The following is a 12155-nucleotide window of genomic DNA, read 5'->3' as shown; positions in this document are numbered from 1 at the left end:
AAGAACATGAGTCTTAATCCCTTTAGGTTTGAAGGGTGAATTCTCTCCACACTGAAGTCAATGGGAGCACTGATACCAACTGCAATGCCATGTTTTCACCCCAGATTTGATTTTCCCCCCACAGATTGTGTCAATTTTAGCTGTGTGTGTATGCGAGAAAGTGCGTTCATATGCACACAAAAACTGATTTCGCACTTAGCTCATCACATTCACCTATAACCTAAAACAAGGTAAATATTCCCAAGTCTTCAAAAATAAAACGGTATTCAAGATCACCTAAAAGTTAATAAATACTGGTATGTGCAGACCATACAATTTGCTACGATCTGTAATTCTCATCGATTGTTTTCAAGAGTGTAAACTGAGCCTTACCGTGCACTGACTGTTGCACACATCAGTACATCATTCAACATGAAGAGTCGTCGTTCTTTGGTTTTGATAATTTCTCCCTTGTCATTGTAAACTGTTTCTATCATATCATCAGTCCGTATGAGGTATCTGTTTCCACTGCTGAGTAACTAGGGTTCAAAAAACATCAATATAGTTAATATAGATAACATCCATCATCCAGTATGAAAACGAATAAAATACAATGGGATACCCCATTCTATACTGTTAAGCACATTCAAAGCTGGATGTAAGGATGTGGGTTGACTATCTTTTGTGTCTCATTGAGGATCAAGCTCTAAACTCCCTTTACAACATTCTGATAATGTAAAGGGGCTTTAAGATGAAACATACACCTACTCTGAGGACTTTTTATGCTGCTATAAATCCTTGAGTGTATGAACATAAATTTCTACAACTGCTTTCTCCCCTCTTCTAGTCTGGCCCATTCACATTACTCCATGGTTCCAACTCTCCCCAAGGAGGCAAGTATGGGCAGGAGGGTATGGATTACTGGCCACCTTCTTTGCCTGCACTTGTCCACAGAGCTGACTGACTACTAATAAAAACATATAGTTAGGGACCTACCAAATTCACAGTGGAAGTGGGCTGTGCGGCATCTCCTTTAACCTTTCAGGATTCCCCGCAAACCTCCCTATCTTCCCTGCCCATTGCTGATTGGCGCTGGTGGCCCTGCTACTTGCTGCTGGCTCGCTCAGAGGCAAGAACAGTGCTATATTTAAAACCGTGGTTTTCACCTCCCTGCCAATCAGGAGAGAGTGGTGGGCCCCTCTGCCAATCAGGGGGCATGCAGGGGAACTACAAGATTAAAGGAGCTGCTGTGCCGCCCACTTCCCCCATAAATTTGGTATGTCCATAGTGCTCACAGTACATGAGAAACTGCCATTATGAGATGCGATGGCACCTAGAGCTCCCACTGGTGTGGTGTGGCATAGCACAGCACCCAAACAGGTGCCAGTACCTAAAACATAAAAATCTTTCTCTTTCTATTTTAACCCCCTCAGCTACTTGTAGACAATCACCATGTTGCTACTTAGACAAACCAGAGTATAGTTTATGGTATAAATGCATAGGGGGCAAAGATAAAAGTCTTAAATCATCCCTGTACCTCCAGCATCCCCAGAACTGAAAGCAGTCTCACAGGCACAGTCCTGCCTGTGTTGCGAGTACAGTGGATCACGTTAAACCAACCAGATAAAAAAGTTTTAAAAAAGTGCACCTACAATGATTCCAATTATAATTTATTAATCAGCACCATCTTTCTGAAATAGATTTCAGTGCTGCATAATGCCTAGAAATGCTCATGCTTTGGTTGTATGCTCTAAAACAGAGGTTTTCAACCTTTTTTGGTCAAGGTACCCCCGATGGCCAGTCAAGAAGTGGAGAGTCCCCCAGAGGCCAGTTGACAAGTGCAGCCAGTCAAAGGGAGGGGTGGGGTGCCACTGGCGAAACTGGAAGTGCCACCGTCTTCTTGGCCCACTGCCATGTACCCCCTGGGGCCTTCCACCAGGGGTACCTGTACCCTCAGTTGAAAACCCCTGCTCTAGAAGATGGAGAAGACTTGATACCTCATTTTAGAAAATTACTTAGACATCATTCAGTATTTCATCCTTTGAATAAGTCTAGGAAGTAGGAGTATAGATCTGTATATGTGCATGTGTATAGCCTTCTGGTTATTTCATACTTCATTTTCTAGAAGGAACACAGGTATTTGCACAGTAAAACAGGCATGAAACTATATACAATGAAGTTGGTAGCTCAAACATGAATTCATGATTAAAGCCAAAAAGGTTGTTCATGCATCCATTCCTTTTAAGTCCCTCTCACAGTTCTCTTGAAAATATTTATTTTACCACCCAAAAAATTGAGTAGTACAGGCAGATTTAATACAGAAAAGCTATTGGATACATCTGTTGGCATACTGGAACTACCTTGTCATTAAAGGGAAGTAGTAGTTCATTGCACTGCATATAGGATCAAATCCTGGACCACAAACAAGTCAAACCAGATTGTTCTTGTGAGAATGATCTATGTATGGATTTTCTATGGACACGGCATTCTTCCCCAGTGTTCCTATGTAACACCAGTGCAGTTGCTGGTACCATTCACGAAGTAGCAAAATTTTAGCCAGTAGATACATAGCTAGAAAAAGATGTTGCCAAATAAAGTGGATCAACCCTGCCTGTGTATGTCAAGGATATGCTCTGGCGCAGCTGATCCACTTCACTGGGCAAAACACATGGTGCCCATGGTCTTGCTTGTTAATCTAGAGGGACAAGGGGGGATGTGTTGCCTGTTTACAAAAGCACATCACTGACAATTTCCAGGCTTGAGAGGCCCAGTCCCACATGCTCCAGGAATTCACGTCCAGCACTGGGACCCCCTAAGAACACCTGCCCAGCCCTGCCTCTTCCAGAAACGTGTACCTGGCAGTCTCCAAGACTGGGCTCCTGGGGCACCTGCCTGGCTTTCCCCACGTGCAGAGACGCACCCCGCCAATTTCTGGGACACATGTGGAAGCAGGAAAGGTTGAGGTTCGCTGTTTCCAGAGAATTGCCCTAGAAATTACTGGAAGTGCATCTATGTAGACAGCTAATAGGCAACCCCAGCCCTGAGACTGTACTACAGTGGACTGATTTTCCCCATTCCCAGGGGCCTACTGCCAGCAATCTCAGAGGAGAGTCTCTGGAAGTGGGGAACCCTGACTTCCCCTGCTTCCACAGATGCACCCCAGAGATTATTGGGTGTGCATCTCTATACATGGGGACAGCCAGGCTTGAGGAGCCCAATTCTGCACAGGGAATTCACAGACCATGAAGGACTGGGACCCTCAAGCCCAGAGAACACCTGCCTAGGGTAACAGGAGAGTATGATGTTCTCGCCCATCATAACGCAAATAGAAGTCCACTGCAATAAAGCTGCACTGTTTATTACTACCTTTTCTCACAGCCACATTGTGGCTGGCATAACAAAAGGTATGGATATCTATCTGCTGCCATGAATTTTTTTATGGCAGCCCAAAGGCGACAAAAGGCAAAGCCTGTTTCTACCCCACTTTCTCAAAAAGGTGCCCTGCATCGGACCCTATGCTGTTGCCAGTATTACTTCTATGCTACTGAGAAGACACACCAGCCAAACCACCACAGAAAGGGCTGCAGCCCCCTACTCTGTGTAGCCATTCCATATTTTGCTTGGGGGGAGGGAAGTAAAAGGGAATTAACAATATATTAAACTCCTGAATTTTCTTTCCAAACCTTATTCAGATAGCGTTCGTTCATGGCTTTTGCTATTTGTTTTATTTCACAGCGCTGATCTGCATCCCTTTTCCTCTCATTTAATTTCTCTGCCAACGTTTCCAGCTCAGTAAGAGCCATCTGTAGAGGCAGCCTGTCAGGATGTCCTTTAGTAGTATTCTTTAACATATCCTGGTGGGGAGGGGAGAGGGGAAAAAAAAGTGCAGATTTGATATCTTACATAGGTTACAGATGATGTATATGTCTCTAAACTTTTGTGTAAAGATATTCCAATATTTCTTAGATGCATAAGACAATGGCTATTAAGCATAAGACCAATGCTATTAATGACTTCTTACAAAATACAAACCCATTAGAATCTTCAGCAAATTGGATCATTATTTTGGCAGAATGTTCTTCAAAAAAAAATTGGCCTATGAAACTGAACAGCTTATTTGTAGGAAGTGGATAAGGAAGAGCTTTTAAAATACAGAAAAATATCAGACACAAACAGTATTAAAATACTTTGAAATCAGCATACATTCCAATAACTACGACATCTGCTGGGAAGCTACCGCAGCAGTTCACAGGAAGTCCGTCAGGTTTTTGGGTTGTGTAAGGGATAACTTTTTGGTATGGTGGTGAGGAGGCCATCTCCTCAGCTTTTCTCGATTTGCTGCTCGCTAACAGGGAGGAATTGATTGAGAATGTGTAGGTTGAAGGTATTTTGGATGACAGAGACCATAAAATGTCAGAGCTCAAGGTCCTAAGAAAAGAAAGGAGAGCAGCAGAATAAAGAAAACGGATTTCAGAAGAAGTAGACGTTAACAAACTCAGGGATCTGATAGGCAGGATCCCGAGAGGCAAATTGGGGCGGGGAGTCCAGGGTAGCTGGCTCTACTTTAAGACAGCCTTATTACAGTGCAGGAGAAAATCATCCTGACATGAAAAAAGAATAGGAAATATAACAGGAAGCTGGACTGGATAAGCACGGAACTCTTCAATGAATTGGAACCCCAGGAAACATCTTATGAATGGTAGAAACCTAACCATATTATTAGGGAAAAGTATAAGAGTATTGCATGCATGGGCATACAGGAAGAAAATCAGGAAGACTAAGGCATGATTTCAGATGCAACAGGCAATGGACATGAAAGGCAATTAAAAGGGATTTTACAGGTATGTCAGGAGTAAGAGAAAAACTGATGATATTGTTACGTGTTATCTTTCCCACATGTGAAATGCTCTTACGATGGGAGAATCAAAATATTAAGGCAGGAAAAGACCAGCTAAGTGCCCTCTGAGTGTCTCAAAGTTATGTCTCTTGACTCTTTTCAGAGGGTGATTATCTCCAGCCAAGTTTAAGCAACTCATGCTGAAGTAACATTGGTCTGCTCCATGGAGCCAATACCAGCAATTTGCAGTTCCACAGAATCAGGATATGTACACCACTCTCAGCCTCTCCTTCCCACACAGACAATCATTCATCCAGACATCTACTGTTCACCAAGTTCTTCATGTACTCCCCTGATGAAGCGGTAAGCCGCTACCAAGTCCCCTCTCAGCCTTCTCTTCTGTAGGCTAAAGAGGCCCAAGTCCCTCAGCCTCTCCTCATTTGGCTTGTCTTGCAAGTCCTTGATCATCTCTTCTCTGGACCCACTCAAGTTTTTTCACATCCTTGTTGAAGTGTGACGCCCAGAACTGGACGTAGTACCTCCAGCTGTGGTCTCACCACTGCAGAGTACAGTGGAAGTATCGCTTCCTTAGTTTTGCATGAGATGGTTAGTTCATGACAGTGTGTTGTTTGCCGTGCTGGCCACAGCATCACACTGCTGGCTTATGTTCATGCAATGGTTGATCACTACCCCTAGGTCCCTTTCAGTCATTGCACAAGTCAAATTGTTGCCACCAAGCCTGTAGGTATGTTGGGGATTGTTTGCCCCTAGACAGAGCACATTACGCTTCTGAGTATTGAACTTCATGGTATGGCTGGTTCCGGACTGCCCAACTCTCCAGCCTGTCCAGGTCTGCCTGTATCAGCAAACCTATCTTCTGGCATGGCCACGCTGCCCTATAACTCGGTGTCTTCTGCAAACTTGGCCAGTGAGCTTTTCACCCCCACATCCAAATCATTGATAAAGATGTTGAAAAGCACCAGTCCAAGCACAGACCCCTAAGGGACACCACTAGCCATTTCATGAGAACTCTTTGGGTCCTACCATGCAGCCAGTTTTCTACCCACTGAACTGTTGAGCCATTGAGCTCATGGGACAGAACTACTGTATACACAGACTAAAGAATTACTGGCTAGGGTGCAGTACTAAAGAAAAATACCTAAGGGTCATAATGGACCATAGGCTAAATATGGGCCAACAGTATTTTGCTCTTGTTGCAAAAAAGAGACCAACAACATACTTGGATATTTTTAAGAGAAGTTAGACAGACATGTGATTAGGTTGGTTTATTCATGGACTAACCTGCCTTTAAAAGCAGGGTGGATTAAATGACCTCCTTAGGTCCCTTCTAACCTCATTATCTTACGCTTTTAATATGATTTTAACATATTTTCATACATGCAATTGTAATAAAACAGTCTCAAATATAATATATATTTTTAGCCAATTCTAAAACAATTTATAGTATACCACCAGTTGCCTTAACAGCAACATTTTTTTTAACTTGTAACTGCTGTTATCATTAATAGACTTTTCTTTTTAAGCTTTATTTAATACAGCTCTGCATCTCTACTCAGTACAGTGTTACATTTAGTAACTGTTGGTATTGTATACTATTTTTTTCAATGTTTTTTAATACAATACCATACCTCTCCTCTTGAATTTGATATTACAACTTATATTGGTTTCACTTATATGAACAAACTGAATGATCTAAAGGACTTTTCAGCAGCCGGGCTCCAAAAGGGCCAGGAAAATGGAAGATTTAGTAGTGTATCTTTATTTTCATTATTATAAACTCACTAACATGTTGACAGTCTTTGCACTGTCACTGCAAAGGAAGAAATAGTACCTGTTCCTAAAGACTGCCATAATTTCCAACTCTTTCCAAATGTAAGGTGTACATTTGAACTATTTGGATTGAATATTTTCCTTTGACCACGATTTCCACACATCTCTATGTATGTATGATTATTTCTTACCCCACTGTTCCCTGTCTATTCCACTCCATCAACAATGCTAGCCCTATCTGTCCACTTGTGAATTCTCTCCCAGTACCATCTTTGCTTTTTTTATTCTACCCTTTGTGTGGTGTCATCCTCAAACTAGTTTCCTTCTGTGACAGCTACAACAAAATGTGAAATTGATAACAGCTAGTGTGACAGAATTGGAGCTGCTCTGTAAATGTGGAATGTTGGCTTCATTATTGAGATGCTCAGTAGATGAATATATTGAATCAGTTTAATAAGTAACTGGAAAGAAAGCTAAGCTGGAAAAAAAACAGAATGATTCAAGAAAGTCGATTTACTGCAATCACTCAAGAGTTATTAAGAGACAATGCCAGGACAGGAAATGGTCTGTAAACCACACAAACAAAAGAATTACAATAGTTTAAAAAGGAATACTCTCTCAAAAGTAGGGAGCTATGTAAAGGATGTATACAAAGACAGAGAAATCTGGGTTATCCGAAGAAGGCTAGCCTGCTTGGCCAGCAATCAACTGATAATAAGATGGACGTGAGAATGAATTATTGTTTTAAAATCCATTTGTAATAAATATTTGCTCCTAATGCAAAAAAATCCTCCTTTTGGTTAAGGATGCTGGTTACAATCCATACACGACTGATTACAGTTGCTTGACAGGAAGAACTGCAGGTGCTAAACCCAAGTGGTAAGCATGAAGCATCATCAATGTGTGGGAATGACAAAATTTTACCTGATAGGTAAACAACTAGGCTTAGCACCTGAAGGGATGCACTTACGGTGAGACTGCACCTTGCACTTAGCTCTTAAGAGTGCTTAAAATTTGAAAGCTTGCACATTCAGGCTTATTAACTAGTGCCAAGTACCTTTCAGTCACTTCACCGGAGGATTATCACTGATTGGCGTTACTTAGCTAGTTTTAAGTGAATTTCTGACCATTCCACTTACTTAGACAACCAATTTGGAATCCCAAAGCATCCCAGGATGCACCATTCCCAGCCTTTCCCTCTCTCCTGCTCCAAGGACAAACTTTTCACCCTCCTGAACGGTTGAGCAGCAGGTGAGCCCCAGAAGGAGACTACAGAGGGCTGGGGGGGGAGCAGTCCTCAGTGATCCACCCACCCACCCACCCCAGGCAGCCTGCCCTGCATGCCCCCACCCCAACTGCTCCTCTGAAAAACTGCACCCACCCAGCTGCTGCAAGAGAAGATACTGACCCTTAAAAGTTGAAGGAGTAGCTGGGAAGATTGCCAGAAAGAAGGTGCTACTGGCCCTGGCCAAAACTTGAGCCCCATTCCCTGTGCTGGGGAGGTGAGCAGGGGGTGTCAGCCAGCAAACAGTGTGAAGTTCTGCATCATGAGCCCCAGTTCCATCCTTCTCAACAGCCCCCCACCCCAATGCTTGCTGGCAGGAGCAGCCTCCAGCTTCCCCAGAAGAGCAGGAAGCTCAGTAGCTGGCTGGAATAGCTGGCTGGCATTCAGCCAACCAGCATTATGAGATATGAGATGCTTGGGGCACCAGAGAATTGCGGATGGGCTCCTGAGACCTCTTCTTGTAGTGCCTCCCACCACCAGACCTATGCCAACCCCCTATTGGATAGCCTCCTCTCCACCCCGCCTTGCAGCCTATTCTGGCCTGCCCAGCCTCAAGCCAAAGGGGGTGGCTGCTCTGGGGGCCTGAGTAGGGGGGCCCACAGGGCCTGGGCCTCTCCCACCACCCGTAATTTATTGAACCAAGTGAGTTTAGAGTCCTTAATTTTTTTTATCTCTTATTTCATTTCAATCAGACAAAAATGGTTTTTAAATAACTAGCTTTTACATAAAACCCCCATACCCCACCTCCTGCCATGCTGCTGTGCCTCCAGGCACACTGCTCTCCTCCCTGCTCTAGAGCAGGGACAGCCAGGCCAAACATCCCTCTACTCACCAGCCCTCTAATGGCAAGTCTGAGCAGTGTACATTTGATATTAGCTTCTCCACTACAACTTTAGAGGAAAAAGGAACCTGGAACTAACATGATCTGTGTCCGTCATGTAGTATTATATGGTATAATCTGCTTCTTACTCCATTTGTTTTTTCTTCTTTTACCCCCAGGTCCCGCCAAGCACTTAAAGGTAAGCTGATAAATAGTTTCATTTAGGCATGTGGTGAAAAGTCAGGTCTGTATTCGGTGCCTAAAAATGTTAAGCTATACATGCTTATTAATATTTTCAACGTAGTCAGACATTAACTCTCACGATGCCTAGGCCATTTGGAAAATCCAATTAGACACCTGTCTATATATCTTTCCTCACTTACCTACATATATATAGCTAGCCATAAATTCTCATCTGGATTATGTTCTTAGATTCCAAATTCTCCAAGGAGGGGTACAGGCACTATATTTTCCTAAATGCTTTTTAACAGCAACTAGAACAATGGCACCAGATCTTAGGTGGGGTCTTAGAAATTACAACCGAAAAAAGAACAATAATTCGAAAAAAGAACAATAATTCAGAGCTATACAGAAAGACATGCAGCTTCACTGCACGATGACTCGCAAGCTCTCTAACCCTCATAGAACAACTGTTCCTTTATCTGAATGTGGTATAGGCGGCCTTTAAAATGAGAACTGCAACAAATAGGCATTTTAATTCATGACAAAAGCTTTTGTGCATAAAGAATACTTGAAGAACTATTTATTGACCTGCAAAAGTAAAGCATCCAAAACTTTACAGATAACATATTTACATTGGCATAATTTATATTGGTTTTGCACACCATCTTAAATAATAGCAAGACCAGGATCAATTGATATGCAGTTATCTCAGGTTAACTGTGCAGAGTAACAGCAGCCATAGTCAATATAGCATATTACTGCAGGGTCCTGGGGAGCTAATGACAGCTTATTTGCCTTAAGCATAGAGTAGTCTGTGGATGGACAACACCTGTACTGATTCTTTCAAGGGACAAAATTCCCACAGTTGAATGATAGATAAACAATGGATTTACATTATCTGTCTGCTCCTTCATGTAACAGCCAGTTGCTCTGGTTTAAATGAATCATCTGCCCAGGCCTTCACACTAGTAAATTTTCCTGCAATATATCTACTTGGTTAACATTGCATCTGGATTTGGAAACTATACTTAAAATTTTGCATTCATATGTGCTCCCCAAAGTCAAGAATAGCTCCTACTTCCATGTGCTGCTTTAGTACACCATTGATCCTACATAATCCCAGCAGAGCTTGAGTATTGACAGAGAATACAAAAGGAACTGTTCTCACCTGAAGCAAAAGAATGAATTGTGGGAAGCGCTGTATGGGTTTCATCATTAACCCATAGAGTGTGATTCGATCAGGGCTCGACTCCTGGCATTGCTGTAATGAGAAAGTTGCACCATTTCCTCATGTTAGTGGAGGTCTATCATTACCTTTTGGAAGATGAAAGTGTTTGCCAGAATTTCCTGTATCACTGATGTCCATCATAACAAGAACGGAGTGACCACCACCCAGTTTTATTTAGAAAAATTAGTTTGCCCCGTATGAGGAAAAAAAAATCTCACCATGAAAAAACTATGGCAAATTAACAAACTGAAAAGTGCCTCCCAAAACAACAAGGGAAATAGGATGAAATGGCAGCAATGTCACATTAACCTGAAATGGGAATACAACATATTTCTACTTTTAATTTAAGAATGCGCTTAACTTTAACCATGAAAGTTCCATGGGCTTCTTTCTGGGTTTTGAATTTAATCTTGTAAATCAGTAATTAGTTCATTATTTTCTACTAAGGTGGTTCTGGGTCTTGCCACATGATCTAGTAGTACATATCTATGTTCGATGCATCTGTACTTTAAAAAGCAGCCTGGGTACATTGTCATAATCTCAAGGCTACTTAAGCATAAGCGTCTTTAAGTAACAACAGAGGAGACCAATGGAAAGGAGAAAAACAGAGTTATTTAGTCAGTTCTCTTTACATTCAGAAGGAAAATCTTAGAATTCTCTATATGGCTCTTATGACAGATAGCTCAAAAATGGAGATTTCATGGCTATTTCTTCCTTTTGAAAAAGGTTCCATTTTGCATTAAAAATTTCAAAATTTTGAAATATTTTGAACTGTTTATATTTAAACGTAACCAAGGAAGAAGCCACCAATACAAAGGCAAAACAAGGCAAAGAATGTTAACCAGCTCTAGTGCTCAGTTTTGAAACTGTGCATGAGCCCCAAAGCTCTGACCCTCAAGAACCGCATTTTGTTTGGTCAGAACTGAAGATTATAGCCCTCAGATTGAAGGCCTCATGGAGGCAAAAATCCCCCTAATATCAGTGAGTACCAACAAAAAGCTGGTTATGACTCCTTAATTTGGAGTACCAACCCTGGAAAATGTTATCTGGGGTTTGTTTGTTTTTTTGTGCTAAAATCTGAACGCCAACTTCACTAATTATATTCCAGGCAGTCTCATTTGGAGAAATCTTTCCCTAATTTACAACATGGGCAACCTCTATTAATCCCTCTGACCCACAATTTAAAGCTTCAATATACTGACCTTTAAAAAATCTAGAAAGGCAGGCTTAGTGGCACATGTTTTCTTGAGAATTCCCACTGCTGTACTGAAATTATTTACATATTCACTATAAGCATCTAGCACCATCGATTTAGAAAACTGAAACAGAGAAAAAGACAAACCTTAGTTGTTAAAAAAAATCCACCTGAAGACACCTTATATGGATTTTTGTCACCTAAGGATGTGGTCTTGTAAGAAGCAAAGTGCTCACAGGAAGGGCTTGATATCATTAACCCATGAAGACCTTATTAATGGGGTGAAAAACCACTGATGCAACATGCAGATGGCTCTTAAAGTGTGTTAAGTCCATCAATTTGAAGCCATAACCATTGTGAATTTCAAATGGAAGAAATCTGTTGGTCCATTTGTTTCACAGACTTACCCTAATGGATACATGGGCTATAACAATGGCCAATGGCAGTGACAACCATGAAACCATAACAGACACCCAAACTAGTTGGAAGAGGGGTGGGAAAGTAGAGGAAGGGTGAGGAAGAGGGAGAGAGGGAGAGACAGACAGAGAGAAATAATCTTTTAAAGTTTTTCTCCCCATGTATCCATTAACATGGATTTACTTACTGAAGCAACAAAGACATCTCCAATCATTTCAACAGAATCCCAGTCAGACACCCGACTGGCCAGTGCTATCTGAAACATTGAATGGCACTGAAGAATTTCTTTGATTCGATAAAAGACCATTTTGAGTTTCCTTTCACTCAGTAACTTTGGTTCCATTTCTGATAGGGGCTTCTCATATTGCTGCAAAGTGAAAGCAGATTTATACAAACACATAAATTTAACATAAGTAGTAA

At 41.8% G+C, this 12155-nt stretch overlaps 1 protein-coding gene across 6 annotated transcripts in view; it reads right to left on the bottom strand.

The window, feature by feature from the left end:
- Positions 1-12155, bottom strand: part of ARHGEF10 (Rho guanine nucleotide exchange factor 10) — a 197132-nt gene that overhangs the window by 103977 nt on the left and 81000 nt on the right. For all 6 annotated transcript variants that reach the window (XM_090033304.1, XM_090033312.1, XM_090033322.1 and 3 more), the window contains 5 exons: positions 11923-12102; positions 11326-11442; positions 10064-10156; positions 3663-3833; positions 373-518 (listed from right to left, as the gene is read on the bottom strand). In XM_090033304.1, the coding sequence (XP_089889430.1) occupies positions 373-518; positions 3663-3833; positions 10064-10156; positions 11326-11442; positions 11923-12102 (707 nt within the window). The remainder of the gene's footprint in view (positions 1-372; positions 519-3662; positions 3834-10063; positions 10157-11325; positions 11443-11922; positions 12103-12155) is intronic.

This window comes from Crocodylus siamensis, chromosome 1 (genome assembly GCF_052110815.1).
Source record: "Crocodylus siamensis isolate JL-2025a chromosome 1, ASM5211081v1, whole genome shotgun sequence".
NCBI lineage: Eukaryota > Metazoa > Chordata > Crocodylia > Crocodylidae > Crocodylus > Crocodylus siamensis.
The sequence above is the reverse complement of the archived record's forward strand: the minus strand, read 5'-3'. Positions and strand labels throughout refer to the sequence as shown.